General features: G+C 38.1%; 1 protein-coding gene across 2 annotated transcripts in view; it reads left to right on the top strand.

Moving 5' to 3' along the window:
• The window catches only part of CSMD1 (CUB and Sushi multiple domains 1), a 1,878,204-nt gene that overhangs the window by 1,380,581 nt on the left and 478,309 nt on the right, over positions 1-19,314 (top strand). For both annotated transcript variants that reach the window (XM_084999785.1, XM_021075826.2), the window contains exon 10: positions 16,301-16,422. In XM_084999785.1, the coding sequence (XP_084855911.1) occupies positions 16,301-16,422 (122 nt within the window). The remainder of the gene's footprint in view (positions 1-16,300; positions 16,423-19,314) is intronic.

Genomic DNA, 19,314 nt, shown 5'->3' with positions numbered 1-19,314 from the left:
AGATTATTTGATTCTTACCTTATTTATTAATCCAGAAGTTTTCCTTTCTTTTCTCTCTCTTTGGCCCAGATCTCATCTCAAAATACCTTGGCCCCAGGATGTACCCTGAGTTGATCTTAAATACTCAGAGGTGCTTATCTCAGCAGCCAGCTTCTCGTCCAGGCTAAAGGTGAAACAGTTCCCTGCACCCCCTCAACCACCAGCTGTTCACTCTTAGAGATCAGTATAGAAGTCCTTTGACTTCCTGTTTACATGGATTTATTGTATTTCAGAGGAGAACCTCCTACAGGGTCTTTCTTTGCTGTGTGATTGCTGGGTCTGGTTTTCCCAGGAAGTCTTTTCATCTCTGTCCAGGACCCACCTCCCTCTTTCACAACCAAAATAGAGAACCCTCAACTTCGTCTCCTCTTTTCTCTTCCCAGCTGATGGCTCAGAGGTTTTTGCTTCAATTACATGTACCTTCATTTTCATGGACTAACCTTTAGTTATTTTTCAGTTTATTACTTTTAATCTTCTAAAATAATGAGCTATAGCAACTGAAAATAATTCTTAAGGGTGTGTTTTCTTAAAGGATGTGTATTTTAAATCTGTATACTTGAACTAGGGCAGACTGTGTCTGGGGAACAATAACAAACACTATCTTTAAAAACAAAACTTTAAAGGAATAGCTATTTTAGAACATTTGGAATATTAAAACATTTACAGAAAAATTAAATAGAAATTGCTAAAATATCCTAAATGGGAGAAGCTGAAATAAACTGTTTAGAATTATGTGATAACAGCTAGGTGACAAAAAATCCCAACCCAAGAGAAGCTTAAGATAAATGGAAATGGATTTCTCTTTCAAATGTATGTTAAGAGGCAATACAGGGCAAAGATGGCAGGTCCGTTTCAGAGAGAAAATTTCCTCAAGACTCTTCTGTCCTCCCTGTGTTCAGGCATTTATCCTCATGCTCCAAGGTGGTATCCAAATTCCAGGTGATAGGATGGGACAGTTATAAGAAGCAGGGAGAAACATAGCAGGTGTATCCTAAAGAGAGTCTACAGAATCCATAACATGCATTTATGCTCAGAATCCAGCCATATATTCCTACCTTGTTAGACTGAGAAATTTATTTATTTGAGTGGTTAAATGTATAGCAAACAGTTATATTTCTATGAAAGAAAAGGAGAATAGATATTAAGAGAATCTTTGCCATGGTGTATATTTCTATAAGAAAGAGAGATGGAGTTAATCACTGAATGAATGACACAGGTGTTTGTTTTGTTTTGTCTAGTTTTTTGCTTCCCTGTGTCATCTGCAGCTTTTTATGAGTGAAGAAGGCAAATAGGAAATCATTCCACCTTCCCTCATGTCTCTTGGCAGTTTTGTATCAATGCAGGATCAATTCAGGGTTAGGGTTAGGGTTAAGCAATGTGGATCAAAAAAAGGATGAAGCTCCGTATATATGAATATCCACTTTCTGGACTAGAAAGGGCTCCTGTGTAAATATGATTGAACAAGGAACCCGTCCTCCACTTTAGCACCCACTCCCTTTCTCTACCCTGCACTCACCTCCTGGCCACAAGGCTCTCTCCCACTGGGGAAGCATCCTTCTGCAAAGCCAGCAGGAACATCCCCCCTGCAGCCCAGTCTGAATGAGAGTCATATAACATCAAGCAGTCACCATAGCATGATCTATTCAATCACATACACAGATGAATGGCCAAATGCCTTAGGACGTCTATAGGCTGACCCTACAGAGGGTCACTTCAGGGATCCTCTAAAACAGTGCTCTCCACTAGAAATAAAGTGCAAGCCACAGATGTAATTTTAAAATATCTAGTAGCCAGACTTGAAAAGGAAGGGAAGCAGGTGCAATTAATTTTAATAACATTATTCGACCCCAAATCACCTTAATGTCTAGTCAATATAAGGATACAAGGAGATGGTTTACTTTTTCTATCTCTTTTTTTTTAATCTATGCCATGTTTTGGAAATCCAGTGTGTTTTTTATGCTTATAGGACATCTGAAGCTCGGATCAGCCACATTTCAAGTGCTCAGGAGGCAGGTGTAGCTACCATGGACAGCGCTGCTCTAGCTGTTCTGCTCAGGCCCCAGTCCTATTTCCTCAGCAGTCAACACCATTGTGGGTATGAAGGGAAGGTTTCCTGACTGGGGTCCCTCACTAGGGAACATACTTTCTTCTATTAAAACTCATTTGTTTTCCAGGTTGTCAATATTTAGGAACCCTGAGTCTGTCACCTTTCCCTCCTTCAAGTAGTCACTCTACTTGCTTCTAATACCTGATTCATCAACTAAGGAAGAGCTGAAACTTTTCTTTAAGAGGAGCCTTTATGACTATTTCTGTAAAGATAGCGTTAGCTGGCTAAAATGTAGGGGGAAATGGATAACATGAAACATAATGATATTTCAAATGCTACCCAAAACAGACTACAGGAATGCTTACTTAGCTATCAGTAAATTCCAGACAAAAAGTGCAATTTTTCCAGTTTATTTTGCACAGAATACACTGTATGTAAGACAAGAACACCATGGTTTGGGTTTTCCTGATTCAGTCTGAGCCTCCAAAGAAGCCCTTATATTGATCATCTCAGCCGCACATTCTAAACTCAACCATCTATCAAATGCAACAAAATGCCTCTGGTCTGAGCTTTGTACATGTTATGAGATTTCAGATCAGTCAATTAGGGAGGGAATGATTCTCAAGGTCCCTGTCTCCATGAAGGGTCTCTAACTCTTAAGTAATTATCATGCCTTCTCCACAGAAGGAATATCTGATGGAGGCATTTGATAAATTGCAGTGAATCAGGAGTGATCTTTCACATCTGGACACTGGGTCCTTAGCCAATGCTTACATTAGCTAATTAGCTTTGAGGATGGGGTACATTACCTTTTCTTCCTGTCACCACACAGATGAATGGTTGCCATAGCTCAGTAATTATACAAGTGATTTTGTTTAAAATTATACTGACTTCATTTAGGGATATGAAAACAATCATGGTTTTTCACAGGGTAAAAATATTATGAACTGTTTGAAACTGTAAGTATCTAACTGCAGTAGCTTTTAAAAATAGGCTAACAAAAAAAAAAAAAAAAAAGAAGAGGATATACTTTTATTTTTTTAAGTAAAATATTCCAGCTGGCATTTCATTCCATCAACATTTATGAAGGATATTTAGATAGAAATTCCTTTAATGCTAATGCACTTTGATCTGTAGAATTAATATTTTTAGTTGCTCACTGAGTTGAAAGGGCACATAAGAAATGTGAAGTATTTTTTGCAATTGTAGCTGAGGTTACAATGGAAGCCAATTAGAGCCATCGAGGGTCACCAAATAAAGTTATTATTATCTTGGTATTCCAGGTCAGGTTAGCTCAGAATTACCCTTAACTTATTAACTTGTCACTTACCAAGAACTTTACAGCTTATTCTTCCCTACTCATATTTTCTGTCCATACAGAAATGACCTTTTAAATAGTAGTGAAAAGACCATTTGTACCTGATAGATGACTTCACTTTACCAGATTAAAGGTTCAGAGCCAATTTTAACATTATATTTTAATAGTGATTATTATATCAGGTCACTGTGAGTGCAGAGATTTAAAGAAACATACATATTTTTAAGGAAAAAAAGTGTTCCTTGTCATAAATATACAAACACTCAGAACTCATAGGATTTACTCTCTTAACTTTCACATCAGTGTTAATTGTGTTTCTCATGTTGTACATTATACCCCACTAATTATTTGTCCTATAACTGAAAGTTTGTACCCTTTAACTACCTTCCTCCAACCACCCCCCACACACACTATCTCTTGCCCCTTTGTAACCACAAATCTTATCTCTATTTCTGGGAGTTTGTTCATTTGTTTTTGAAGTATAATTGACCTGAAACACAAGGTTAGTTCCTCTTATGCAACATAGTGATTCAGTGTTTTTACACATTACAAAACAGTCACTACAATAAGGCTAGTTACAGTCTTTCCCTATACAAAGTTATTAAAGTATTACTGACTATATTCCCTATGCTGTGACTCATTTTGTGACTAGAACTTTGTTCCTCTTAATTTCTCACACTTTTAATTTTTATTTTAATTCCAATGAATTTGGAGAACTTTCTGTTTTGCTTCTAGACATCTAATGATTTATACTGTTTATTTGAATGTCACTTGGGAGAAAAACGTATTTTCCTTTATTTTTATTAAGTTATTGGAAATAACAAAGCCATGTATTTTTATACAAATTCTACTGACACAAATGACCAGAAACCTGATGTGAATTTGTTGTTAACTATGATTGTAGAACACGTCTGGGAAGTTTCTGACAGCTTCCTTGCATTTGTTTTCCTTCTACCTGGAACACTTCTCACAGTTGTCCTTGCATCTCTCCATCCTACACCCTTCATCAAATTTTTCATCCAAATCCTTCCATGTTCATTCCTCTTCAAGTTATTTTTTGAACCCTGATGCTGCATTTATGTAAAGCTTGAATATTTCCTGCCAGCAGTTGTTTAACTGCCTGAAGAAGGCAAGGAAATTTTTTTAAATTATTTATTTTATATTATTGATTATTATTTTTTATTACTCAATGAATTTGTTACATTTATAGTTGTACAATGATCGTCACAATCCAATTTTATAGGATTTCCATCCCACAAACCCAGCACATCCCCCCACCCCCCAACCTGTCTCCTTTGGAAACCATCAGTTTTTCAAAGTCTGTGAGCCGCTATCTGTTCTGAAAAGAAGTTCATTGTGTCCATTTTTCAGACTCCACATGTCAGTGATAGCATTTGATGTTGGTGTCTCATTGTCTGAGTGACTTCACTTCGCATGATAATTTCTAGGTCCATCCATGTTGCTAAAAATGCCGGTAGTCTGTTCCTTTTAATGGCTGAGTACTATTCCATCGTGTGTATGTACCACCTCTTCTTGATCCACTCCTCTGTCAATGGACATTTAGGTTGTTTCCAGGTCTTGGCTATTGAAAATGGTGCTGCAGTGACTACTGGAGTACATGTGTCTTTTTGAGTCATGGTTTTCTCTGGATAGATGCCCAGGAGTGGGATTGCTAGATCAAATGGTAGTTCTATTTTTAGTTTTCTGAGGACTCTCCATCCTGTTTTCCCCAGTGGTTGCACCAATTTACCATCCCACCAACAGTGTAACAGGGTTCCTTTTTCTCCACACCCTTTCCAGCACTTATTGTGTGTAGACTTTTGGATGATGGCCATTCTGGCTGGTGGAAGGTGGTACCTCAGAGTGGTTTTGATTTGCATTTCTCTAAGAATGAGTGATGTTGAACATCGTTTCATGTGCTTTTTAGCCATCTGTATGTCTTCTTTGGAGAATTGTCTGTTTAGGTGTTGTGCCCATTTTTTGATGGGGTTGTTTGTCTTTTTGGTATTGAGTGGTAGGAGGTGTTTATAAATTTTGGAGATGAATCCCTTGTCAGTGGATTCACTTGCAAAGATTTTCTCCCATTCTGAGGGTTGTCTTTTCATTTTGTTTAGGGTTTCCTTTGCTATGCAGAAACTTTTAAGTTTGATTAAGTCCCATTTGTTTATTTTTGTTTTTATTGTCAATACTCTAATAGGTGGATCTGAGAAGATGTTGCTGTCATTTATGTCAGAGAGGGTTTGGCCTATGTTTTCCTCTAGGAGTTTGATAGTGTCTGGTCTTATATCTATGTCTTTAATCCATTTGGAGTTAATTTTTGTGTATGGTGTTAGGGAATGTTCTAATTGCATTCTTTTCCATGAGGCTGTCCAGTTTTCCCACTTATTGAACAAGCTGTCCTTTCTCCATTGTATATTCTTGCCTCCTCTGTCATAGATTAGTTGGCTGTAGGTGCGAGGGTTTAATTCTGGACTTTCTATCCTGTTCCACTGATCTATATATCTGTCTTTGTGCCAGTACCATATGGTTTTGATGAATGTTGCTTTGTAGTATAGTCTGAAGTCTGGGAGCCTGATTCCTCCAGCTCCATTTTTCTTTTTCAGGATGTCTTTGGCTATTCTGGGTCTTTTGTGCTTCCAAACAAACTTTAAAATATTTTGTTCAAGTTGTGTGAAAAATATCCTTGATAATTTGATAGGGATTGCATTGACTCTGTAGATTGCCTTATGTAGTATAGTCATTTTGATAATATTGGCTCTTCCAATCCAAGAGCATGGTATGTCTTTACATCTATTTGTGTCATCTTTGATATCTTTCATCAGTGTCTTATAGTTTTCAGAGTAAAGTCTTTTGTATCTTTAGGTGGGTTTATTCCTAGGTATTTTATTCTTTTGGATATGATGGTTAATGGGATTGCTTCCCTAATTTCTCTTTCTGATCTTTCATTGGTAGTATACAGAAATGCCTTTGATTTCCGTGTATTAATTTTGTATCCTGTGACTTTGCCAAAATCATTGATCAGTTCTAACAGTTTTCTGGTAGAGTCTTTAGAATTCTGTAAGTATAGTATCATGTCACCTGAGAGTAGTGATAGTTTTACTTCTTCCTTTCCAATTTTGATCCCTTTGATTTCTTTTACTTCTCTGATTGCTGTGGCTAGGACTTCCAAAACTATGTTGAAGAGTAGTGGCAAGAACAGACATCCTTGTCTTGTTCTTGATCTCAGCAGGGGGAATTCCTTCAGCTTTTCACCATTGAGAATGATGTTAACTACAAGTTTGTCATATATGGCCTTTATTATGTTGAGATAAGTTCCCGTTATGCCCACTTTCTGAAGGTTTTTTGTCAGAAATGGTGTTGGATTTTGTCAAAGGCTTTTTCTGTGTCTATTGAGAGGATCACATGGTTTTTATTCTTCAGTTTGTTAATGTGGTATATCACACTGATGGAGTTGCAGATATTGAAGAATCCTTGCATCCCTGGGATAAATCTCACTTGACCATGATGTACAATCCTTTTAATGTATTGTTGGATGCGGTTTGCTAGTATTTTGTTGAGGATTTTTTTAAATTTATTTATTTTTTTTTATTTTCCCACTGTACAGCAAGGGGGTCAGGTTATCCTTACATGTATACATTACATTTTTCCCCCAGCCTTTCTTCTGTTGCAACATGAGTATCTAGACAAAGTTCTCAATGCTATTCAGCAGGATCTCCTTGTAAATCTATTCTAAGTTGTATCTGATAAGCCCAAGCTCCTGATCCCACAAATGAACATCTCCTTAGAAAAGAAAATCATGGACTTGGAGAAGAGACTTGTTGAGGATTTTTGAATTGATGTTCATCAGTGAAATTGGCCTGTAATTTTCTTTTTTTTATGGTATCTTTGTCTGCTTTTGGTATCAAGGTGATGGTGGCCTCATAGAATGAATTTGGGAGTGTTCCTTCCACTGCAATTTTTTGGAATAGTTTCAGAAGGAGATGTGTTAGCTCTTCTCTAAATGTTTGATAGAAATCACCTGTGAAGCCATCTGGTCCTGGACTTTTGTTTGTTGGAAGTTTTTAAATCACAGTTTCAATTTCAGTACTTGTGATGGTCCATTCGTCTTTTCTATTTCATCTTGGTTTAGTCTTTGAAGATTGTACTTTTCTAAGAATTTGTCCATTTCTTCTAGGTTTTCCATTTTATTGGCATATAGTTGCATATAGTAGTCTCTTATGATCCTTTGTATTTCTGTGATGTCCATTGTTACTTCTCCTTTTTCATTTCTAATTTTATTGATTTGAGTCCTCCCTCTTTTTTTCTTGATAAGTCTGGCTAAGGGTTTATCAATTTTGCTGATCTTTTCAAAGAACCAGCTTTTCGTTCATTGATCTTTTCTATGGTTTTCTTCATTTCTCTTTCATTGATTTCTGCTTTGATCTTTATGATTTCTTTCCTTCTACTAAGTTTAGGTCTTGTCTGTTCTTCTCTCTCAAGCTGCTTTAGATGTAAAATTAGCTTGTTTATTTGAGCTTTTTCTTGTTTCCTGAGGTGGGCTTGTATTGGTATAAATGTTCCTCTTAGAACAGCTTTTGCTGCATTCCATAAGTTTTGGAGTGTCATATCTTTGTTGTCACTTGCTTCTAGGTATTTTTTACTTTCATCTTTGATTTCTTCAGTGATCCATTGGTTGTTTAGTAACATGTTGTTTAGTCTCCATATGTTTGTGTTTTTTGCAGTTTTTTTATTGTTGTTGATTTCCAGTCATATAGAGTTGGGGTAGGTAAAGATGCTTGATATAATTTCAAATTTCTTCAAGTTACTAAGGATTGATTTCTATCCCAGTATGTGATCAGTCTTAGAGAACGTTCCATGTGCACTTGAGAAGAATGTGTATTCTGTTGCTTTTGGATGGAATGTCCTATAGATATCTATTAAGTCCATCTTGTCTAATGCTTCATTCAGGGCCTGTGTTTCCTTATTGATTTTCTGTCTGGATGATCTGTCCATGGATGTAAGTGGGGTGTTAAAATCCCCTACTCTTATTGTGTTATTGTCAGTTTGTCCTTTTAAGGTTATTAGCTGTTGCCTTATATATTGTGGTGAACCTGTCTTGGGTGCATAGATATTTAAAATTGTTATTCTTCTTCTTGGAGTGATCTTTTGATCATTAGGTAGTGACCTTCCTTGTCCCTTAAAATATTCTTCATTTTAAAGTCTATTTTGTCTGACATGAGTCTTGCTACTCTAGCTTTCTTTTGATTTCTGTTTGCATGGAATATTTTCTTCCATCCTCTCACTTTCAATTTGTATGTGTCCCTAGAAGTGAAGTGGGTCTCTTGAAGACAGCATATATATAGGTCTTGTATTTGTATCAATTCAGCCAGTCTATGTCTTTTGGTTGGGCCGTTTATTCCATTAACATTTAAGGTAATTATTGATGTGTATGTTCTCCTTGCCATTTTATTAATTGCTTTGGATTTGTTTTTGTTGCTCTTTTTTCTTCCCTTCTTCTCTTGTTCTCTACTCTTATGGCTTGATGACTACCTTTAGTGTTGTATTTGAGTTGATTTTTGTTATTTGTTTGTGTATCAATTATAGATTTTTGGTTTGCAGTTATTCTGAAGTTTTTATATAAGAGTCTGAAGTTTTTATATATGAGATTGTTTTAAGTTGTTGGTCTCTGAACTGCAAGTGCATCTCCAGTGTCCCGCACTTCTACGCACCTCTTCTCATGATTTCTGATTTTTATGGTATAATTGTGCATGGATGATTTCGTATCTTTACTGTATATATACCTTTACTGGTGAGCCTTGTCATTTGCGGTATTTTTGTTTCTGGTTGTAGCCTTTCCCTTCTGCCTAGAGAAGTTCCTTTAGTATTTGTTATAAAGCCAGTTTAGTGTTGCTGAATTCTCTTAGCTTTTGCTTATCTGTGAGGGTTTTGATTTCTCCTTCAAATCTGAATGAGAGCCTTGCTGGGTAAAGTAATCTTAGTTGGAGGTTTTTTCCTTTCATCACGTGAAGTAGATCATGCCACTCCCTTCTGGCCTGCAGAGTTTCTGCTGAAAAATCTGCTGATAACCTGGTTCCCTTGTATGTTATTTGTTTCTTTTCCCTAGCTGCTTTCAAGATTTTCTCTTTGTCTTTAATTTTGGTCAGTTCAATTAATATGTTCCTCAGGGTATTCCTCCTTGGGTTTATTTTATATGGTACTGTTGCACTTCCTGGATTTGAGTGAGTGGTTCCTTTCCCATGTTAGGAAAGTTTTTGGCTGTTATCTCTTCGCATATTTTTTCTGTCCCTTTCTCTCTCTCCTCTCCTTCTGGCACCCCTATAATATGGATGTTGGTGCATTTAACATTGTCCCAGAGTTCTCTGAGGCTCTCTTCATTTGTTTTCAATCTTTTTTCTCTTTTCTGTTCCGCATCTGTGATTTCCACTAATCTGTCCTCCACCTCACTTATTTGTTCTTCTGCCTTCTGTATTCTGATGTTGGCTGCTTCTAATGAACTTTTTATTCCATATTATATTTTGTATCTCTTTTTGCTTAAGTTTTATATCTTGTATCTCTTTGCTCAGTGTTTCCTGTAAGTTATCCATCTTTGCCTCCAGTTTATTTCCAATGTCTTACATCATCTTCAGCATCAACAGTCTAAAGTCTTTTTCCTGGAGGCTGAGAATCTCCTCATCACAGCTGTTTTTCTGTTTTTTTTTTTTTTTCTTTCTCCCTCATCTGAGTTATCCTTCTCTGTCTTTTCATTTGTATAGGTTTTTGGTGTGGTGACCTTTTTACAGATAATAGAATTATAGCCTCTCTTACTTCTGGTGTCTGCCCCCCTTGTGGCTGAAGTTGGTACAGGGGCTTGCTGTAGGCTTCCCAATGGGAGGGACTGATGCCTGCCTACTGGTAGGTGGAGCTGATTCTTATCCCTCTGGTGGGTGGGGCTTTGTCTCTGGATGAGATTAGGGGTGGCTATGTGCCTGGGGGGTTTTTAGGCAGTCTGTTTACTGTTGGGTGGGGTTGTGATCCCACTTGGATTGTTGTTTGGCCTGGGGCTTCTCAGTGCTGATAGGCAGGGCCAGATTTTCCCAAAATGACCACTCCAGAGAAATGCACATTGATGAAGATTTCCAAGAGCTTTGCCTCCAACGTCGTTACCCCACAACAAGCCACATTCACCCGTTTTCCCAGAAGGTCCTTCAAGAACTGCAGTCAGATCCAACCCAGATTCCTATGGAGACTTTGCTTTGCCCTGGGACCAAGTCCCTGTGAGTCTTTTAAGAATGGAGTCTCGGAGTTCCCTTCGTGGCACAGTTGTTAATGAATCCAACTAGGAACCATGAGGTTTCAGGTTCGGTCCCTGCCCTTGCTCAGTGGGTTAACGATCTGGTGTTGCCGTTAGCTGTGGTGTAGGTTGCAGACGCAGCTCGGATCCCACGTTGCTGTGGTTCTGGTGTAGGCCGGTGGCTGCAGCTCTGATTAGACCCCTAGCCTGGGAACCTCCATATGCTGCGGGAGCGGCCCAAGAAATGGCAAAAAGACTGAAAAAAAAAAAAAAAAAAAAAAGAATGGAGTCTCCATTTCCCCCAGTCCCATGGAGCTCCTGCACACAAGCCCCACTGGCTTTCAATGCCAGATGCTCTGGGGGCTCTTTCTCTCAGTGCCAGATCCCTATGTGTGGGGGTTTGATGTGCTGCTCAGAACTTTCACTCCTGTAGGTGAGTCTCTGTGAACCAGTTAGTTTCCAATCTGTGGGGCTTCCCACCTGGGAGATATGGGGTTGCTTGTATCGTGTAATCACCCCTCCTACCTTTTAATGTGGCCTCGTCTTTGTCTTCTGGAGTAAGATATCTTTTTGAAGGTTTCCAGTCCATTTGGTTGAAGACTGCTCAGTATTTGCTTGTAAATTTTGTTGTTTTTAGGAGAGAAGTTGAGCTCCAGTCCTTCTATTCCAACATCTTAATCCTGTCCCACAAGGAACTTAATTTTGTTCTCTCTCTACTGCATCCTCTATGCCTGAAACATGCCCAACTCTTAATAACTGTTTACTCTGTATTTCTTTACTACATATGCTATGGTTATCAGACAATGAGCTAAACGCTTTACTTGTCTTCTTTCCTTCAATCCTTAGAGCAATCATAGGCGAAGTTATTACTATATTAAATGGATACACTGAGGGGCCTAAAATGAAATAATTTAAGACAAGATGTCCAGTAACTTCATAAATCAGGCTTATGACTCAGGTGTGATTAGGAAAAGCAAGATCTTAATCTCTGACATACTTTCTCCATTTAGGTTGACAGTCTGTATGTAGAGATAGAATATGTGGTTGATAAAAATGCTTTCTTGTAAATCATACAAGAAATAGGCTATCCAACATAATTTGCAGTTTGCTTTAAAAATTTTCATATGTGAGTCCAGATACGCTATTAATTTGTTTAGTCTATTAGAATATTCTTCTCTTCAATTAATTTAATTAAGTAGTTACTATCGAACGGTAGATTCCTGGAACTGGTTTTACATAAATAGATAAATTACTACTTCAAATCACATAAGATAAATTATGTGAAACAAGTATGTTTTATACTTCAGTGATTAAATGGATAAATGGCACATATTGGCATTCAAAATTGTTTAGTTCTCTTCTCCCTTTTCACTTTCCTTCTTGATATGTAGTCAGTGATCATTTTGTGAATTCTAGTTTTATTTTAAAAACATATAAGACATAAGCAAAAATTGAGTTTACAAATTTAGAACACTGTCACCTGAGTAATAATAGCTGTACAATAATTAGGCCATGGTCATTGTCAAAGAACATGAAGTAAACATTATTATTAAAGTTAAGTATAAATTACTTTACATCATGTGTTATATTTCCAAAAAGATTTTGACAATGGGGAAAGCCTTGGCAGGACCAGAAAGTGGTATTCAATTCTAATATGTAAACATGTGTGTATACATTTCAATTATGGGAATGTATTTAAATCTTGCTATAAAAACTTGTTTGACATTAGTATATTGTAATTACCCAATTTTTTGCTTAATTAAATACTTTGTTGACTAATTGGATATGGGTTTAGTACAGAAGCATCTGTTTGGGAAGTAGTCCCTGTTTCCAATGGTGAGATTGCTCATCTAATCAGAGCAGATCACCAAGCATTGTACATATCTCTGAAGCTACACAGCCCTTCCTGGGAAGGAGTGAGGGGCTAGCAGTGTCTCCACTGGGAGGACAGGCAAAGCAAGAAAGCTGAGTCAGGTCATTCCCAGGTCATCAGTCAAGTCTGTATTCAGTTACAGCAGAAACAGCGCTTGCAAGCGCATCCATGTGGTTTGTAGATAAGCTAAGGCCACTCACCCTCCTTTTGCAAAAGAGTCTGTGTGCATTGCCTGGGTGCCCCCACGGTCCACTCTCTCCTCCTCACCATCCTATCTGAACTTGACCCCCCTAGGTCATCCCCATGGCTCTCTGGCCTGTGACCTCTCTTCCTGGATTCAGTGGAGCCCTAGTCCTGGAGCATCTCTGTCTCCAGGGCTGTTCTGTGTTCTTCTCTAGCTCTTCCTCTTCTTCCCAAAGATTGGGTGTTTGAGAAAAGTAACATAAAGTAGACATGAAAGAAATTAACCTTCTGATACTTGAAATTGACAGAGGAAAAAGATGGGGGAGTGAGGGACGAAGAAATTGCAGCTCAACATGCCCCTTCCTGCCACAGAACCACAGAATAGAGAGAAAAACCCAGGTGATAGATTATCTGCTGGAGATGTATAAGATAATGCCCAGTCTGTACTTCCGCCAACGTGTGGACTTGGATGGTGGCACACAGATCACAGTAACGCAAGATTGCAGTGTTCTTATCTGATAGTGACTCTGCATGTAAATGGTTAAACTTTGAGTAGTCACCCAGAGACACTCTGAGAATTATCTGTGACCAGTAGGGAAGGTTTGGTTTAAGAAAGTAGAACCTAAAATCATAAATGGTGGGATGACAGTAGGAGCGTCACCTGATGGTGAGGCAGAGGATTGAAACAGGTATGGTATAGAAAGGCAATGACTGAGGTGCCAGCTAGAACTTCCAATGCTTTCTTAATAAAGAAGATTAAATATTTATAGTTACGTTGTATTATTTAAGGTCTACTCAAAAACCATAGCAACAAGTGTTTGTGGGGATAAGTATTAAATGCTAGCAGTCATTCTAATTGTCCAGATTATACAGCGAGGAAATCAAAACAAAACAAAAAATCCCTGCCCTGAATATTCCCATATATTTCATTCCAGCTGATTATTTTGTTGACCTGTTTAAAAGTATGGATAAAAAAATAGTTTAAAAATTTATTAGAAAAAAATGCACTGCAAAAACAGGGACATAGCTCTCAGAAAAAAGGAAGAAGTATTTTATGTATTAATTTGATGACTTCGGTGAGAAATGTCTCTGAGGGGCCTGGATTCATAACTTGTTCTATGTGAACACAGTAGCCTGTATGCATAAAATGTAGACAATGTGCCTGTTTCCTATGAATATTTTACTAATAGTTATCTCACTAAAAATATATTCACTAAAATCCTTTCTCCCCAAGCAGTGGGTAAGATGAATTTCATGAAGAGCTGGTAACCAATTTTAATGAGTCAAGTCGGAGGTCAAGCTTCAAAGCAGGCAACTGGGAAACAAGGCCATTGATGGGCTGTCAGATTTGGTGAACTTTCCAGCAGAGTGACAGCTGGGGTTAATGATGGGATGAGTACAAATTGTCAGTGGGAATGTAAGGCATTAGTTCCTCACTGCACACATTCTTTAGATGTGTTTTTTCAAAGTTTGAAATGCTTAAAATGGCACGTTGATAGTTCAAAATTAGCAGATATTTATTGAGTAGCATTGTGTTTCTATCAGCTACTCAGTATGAAATTTCTCAGAGAACATGTAAGGTAAAGGTATGACTCAAATTTTATTGATAACTTTTCTTCTAAGGTTTTTATATTACTATTTTTTTTTTTTGTCTTTTTAGGGCCACACCCACAGCATATGGATGTTCCCAGGCTAAGGGTTGAATCAGAGCTACAGCTGCAGGCCTATGCCATAGTCACAGTAACTTGGGATCCAAGCCACAGTCTGCTACCTACACCACAGCTCATGGCAACACCGAATCTTTAACCCACTGATCGAGGCCAGGGATCAAACCCATGTCCTCATGGATACTAGTCAGGTTCGTTACCACTGAGCCACGTTGGGAACCCCTAAAATTTTTTAATTAATACTGGTAATATTAGAGTGCCTTGAGAAGATTTCAGATCTGAAGTTCATGGTCCTCTTGAGAACATGTTCCTAAAAGCAGGCTCATGGAAGAGTGGCATAGTCAATGCAGGTGTACGTGCATGTGGGTGCTGCTCTGTTAGATGACCTTTGGAGCTAAGATGCATTTACTGGGTTTTGAAAACCAGGTCGCATTTTATCCACATTTATTAAGTGTTGTTCATTTGGAAAGCAAATGCCAGTATTTTAAAAGTTAACTTTCATGTTTTTGTTAATTAATGTATAGTAGGCTAATTCTTGGCTAATTATTTTCCTAGTAAGCATCAAGTAACTGAAATGTCTAAAGTCATCTTCTCACATTTTTTTGTGTCAATAAGTATAGACATTGGCTATGAATATACAGATAAACAAGGGAAGGATGCTTCTCCAAGGTCAAGGGATACACAGCCTTGAAGGAAAGACATCTGTAAATTGGCAATGACAATGAAGAAGTATTATTAGGAATAGGCATAGTTTATATTATTGTGGTATCAATAGAAATAGGAAAGAGAAATGTATATTCCTGGAAAGTAGTTAGGAATTTCCCACTTAAATGGTTTCTTCTGACTCCCCCACAAGGTGGCCCTTGGGAGTCAGAATCCTATTCTATTTAGTGCTGTTTAAGTGAATGTCCTAGAATAATACCAGATCTGCAGTGGGCACTCTGCCAACAAAAGGAAGGAGGGGGTAGGAGGGAAGGGTTAGAATTAAAAGCCAGCTCTTCACTGGAGGGCAATTTAATCAATTTGTGTGATATGATATCTTAGGAAAATGAACCAAAGCTTCTCTTATCTTAGTTCTCACTTGTGAACTTAGTTTTTCTGCTCTTTTTGAAACCCAGTTTAATCTAGGCTGCTATTTGATTTCCAAAAATTGTCTATTGATTAAAAAAAAAAAAAACTTCTTTCTTGAAGAGGAAGTCAATTGAAATATTTTTATATTCAACTCATAGTTATTTTTTGTTGGGTTATGTCATTTACTTGGTCTTTCAACTTTAAGGTATTTTCTTTTTCCCTTTAGAATCATCTTTTCTATTTTCTTTCTTTGCACTTTCAATTATATCTTAAGTTCCTATTTGCATTGTGTTATAAGGAAGTTGGTACAGTTTGTTATAGAACAGAATCTAATACTCAAAAGGAACTTGAAATATCATCTGTTCCACCACCCTCATTTAGAATGGAAAGGATGAAGCTGTAGGGGTTGGATTACTTATTCAAGGTCATGTACTGTAGGGCATGGTTGAGACTAACTCAGGTCTCCTGAATACCACTGCACTGTCTCATTGTGTCATATGCAACCAACTGTCTGTATAGACTCTTCCTGCGTTAGAATGGGGTTTGAAATGGACTGATTTGATTTGACATTGTCTGGGGTGCTATTGTAAACCAGGTTATTCTGTGAATGGTAATGCCTTGGGAAATGTAATAAAGAGTTTCAGTTAAATATTGTAGATACCAAGCAAGGGTCCTGAAGGCTGAACAAAATCCATGTGCCCACCTGAGTTCACAGACTGCTTTTTCTCAAAACTGCTGAGAAAAAAGCTAACTTGAAGTTCCAAGTGCACCTTATGTCTTCATCACACAGATGAAATTCTGTAGAAAATAACTCATCTTTATGTATTTGTAGCTAGAACATGTGGATCAAATCTGCGTGGACCCAGTGGCATCATCACCTCCCCTAATTACCCGGTTCAGTATGAAGACAATGCACACTGTGTGTGGGTCATCACCACCATCGATCCAGACAAGGTAAGGCTCTCATCGTCCACCTCTGCATCCCTGACAAGCTGACACTCTGCCTGACCAACTGTTTACCATAAACAATCTGATAAATGTCATATATGATCACATTGTGCTGTTTGAATTAAAAATCTGCTGCACTGCTTGTCTACCTACCCACATTAGTTGGAAAGCCAGTCTTGAATTTAGTTATAAACTGGGTATTTTTAGTGTTTTTGCCTCCTATGGTTCTGTGGGTTATGTTTGTGTTCTTTTCCCATAGTTTTATTGCTATGTAATAGCTGGCGTATAACATTGTATTAGTTTAAGGTGTACAACATAATGCCTTACTGTGTATTTATGTTGCAAAATGATTGCCACAATAGGTTTAGTTAATATCCATCACTTCACATAGTTACAGTTATTTTTTCTTATGATGAGAAATTTGAATATCTACTCAGCAAGACTTGACTGATGGTGGAATGTGGGGAGGGAAGAGGAGGGAGCAACAGACAGGTGGTTTGCTTCTCATGCTTAACATTATGTCCATGTGGCTTCAACTACAGGTGCCATGAGGGCACAGGAAGAGGAGGAATAAAGAGCAGCTTGGGAGTGGGTGGTGCAGCCCTGACCAGAGTGGGTGCAGGATCCAGCCTTTCTGGGGAGTCCTGGTGAACCTGCTGTCCTAACAATTATCAACAATGCCTTTCTTTATTCTCCTAATTATTCCAGTTTAGAAAAACAGATTCTAAGTTTCCCCCACTTTGAACCAGGGAAAGGGCTTCAGAAGCCATTCTTTTATGGGAAGAGACCATGAGTTAGGCTTTAGGTGTAGTGAGAGGGATGGCTGCTGTATATCCAGGTGGGTGTCACTGTTCAGGTGCAGTTTGGAATTCACAGGTGTGTCCTCAGCTGCTGAAGCCTGGAATATGTGTGACACCACACAGAGAACACGAGTCCTGCTGCTGGCATTATTTTACTCTCAGGACCATGAACAATAGTGATCTTGCATGTAGAAGTGACACATAGAGTTTTAAAATACTTAAGTCTTGTAGAGATGAAGTAGAGTTCCAACAGGGAATATAGTTGTTGCAAGCTAAATCTTCAGGGGATTTGGTCAATTATCTTCCAATATTCCAAAAAAAGTTCATTTAAATCCAGATTACATATGAATAATCATAAGTACCTTCCCGTTGAAAGATATGCCTCTGTATCTGTGTTTCTCTCTTTTTCCTTTTGTCAACTGAAGATAAGCACAACCTGAAAGTTGAGAATTAGTTATATTTAGCAGACATATTAAGGACTTAAGCCCAGGAAACAGCCTCTCAGACAGCTTTGAGGGACTGCCATGAAGAGGTAAGGGAGGAGACAGGATATAAAGGAATTTTTGCAAAATGAAACAAGACAAAAAGGTAGTCAAACATTAAAAGATTGATGTTAATGAAAGAAAACTAGACAACTCAAGTTAATGAATCTAGCACTTCTCAATGTCTGGGAAGACGCAGAAATCTTGGATCACTGAAATCATTCCTTTGATGTACACACTAACTGTCTAGGGCCGGTGCCCTGCTTTTCTCCATCCTGGGTCCCGTCAGGGTATAGTGGCTGATGGCTTGATGGCCACAACATCCTTTGTGTACTGATATGGCAGGTGACATTCTTTGTGCACACTATACATACTGAAATAATTGAAATCTCTATGCAGATAAAGGAAGTTTAGAGTTCCCATTGTCTAAACCTTTTACTTGGCAGAGAGGAAGCTGAGATACAAGGAAGGTAAATTACTTACCTAAGAATGCACAGCCGTGTCCTCTTATTCCAAGATAAAAAACATGTGTGCTCTTTGCACCGCACTGCGATAACGCTTCATTAGCTTTCTTTCTCCCGAAAGAAGAATTCTTTCTTTTGTAGCTATCTATTCCATTATCACTTTGATGAGAACCATAAGGAAATGAAATAATAGGTTATTCAGTGCATCAATAGGATGTTCTTGGCTGTAGGTAATAGAAGAGCTGAATAAAAGCCAGAAGTTCTTAGGGAAACACTATTTCACGCAACAAAGGGGCAGAGCCAGGGAGATTCGGGGCGTAACTTCATTGAGGGCTGGGTGTTTGCTTTTCTTTCTGCTTCACTCTCTAGAGCAGTGACAACATCCCCCTCAGGTCACAAGATGCTGTAACACCATCACATTCAATGTTCAATGAAGAAATGCCGCAAGTCTTTCTTAGAAATAGAAGGACTTTTCTGGAAGTCCCTAGTGTCTTCCCTTCAGGTCTAATTGAGTTAAATGTCCCTGTTCCAGCTTCTGGGCAGCTTGAGGGAAGAACCACCAGGATGCCAGAGAAGAGACCAATGGTTATAGGTAACCAGTCATGTCTTCCACATGCAGACAAGCAAAAGTCCAAAGGAAGAGATTTCCTTTATCACCAGATTCATCTTTTGCTTTTGATGTTTCAGATTCCATTATCTTCCTGTTTGACTGGACACCACTGGGCTAAAACTAGTTAAAACTCATGAGAAGTTATGTTCTTTGAGGTTTTCAAGTTGATGTTTAAATTTGCCCAAACTGCAAAATGAAAAATGAAATGATGAATTTGTGCAATTTAGGTTTATACATTTCTCTCATTATACAAGTGTCACTTTCTCTCTCATGTTGGTATACATTTACGTAGATTTTTATGAGGACTTCCCGTATATTTTGTTGACTATGAACAGGTAATGATTAATAAGGAAAGTTTCAGGAGTTTTGTGTGACACTGCTTCAGGATGTCCTCGCCTTCTTTCATTTACTTTGGTGAAATGTTCAGGAAAGAACCAAGGCTCTCCACACTAATAGACTCACACACATCCTCTTACAGGAACACTGCTTAGACACCTGAAGGCACCTCAATTAAGCAGAATTACCATCCAAATTAAGCAGCA

Source organism: Sus scrofa, chromosome 15, assembly GCF_054392235.1.
Source record: "Sus scrofa isolate SSC_HxYL_T2T_F1_AM1 chromosome 15, Sscrofa_HxYL_maternal_Yorkshire_Landrace_v2.0, whole genome shotgun sequence".
Classification (NCBI taxonomy): domain Eukaryota; kingdom Metazoa; phylum Chordata; class Mammalia; order Artiodactyla; family Suidae; genus Sus; species Sus scrofa.
The sequence above is the reverse complement of the archived record's forward strand: the minus strand, read 5'-3'. Positions and strand labels throughout refer to the sequence as shown.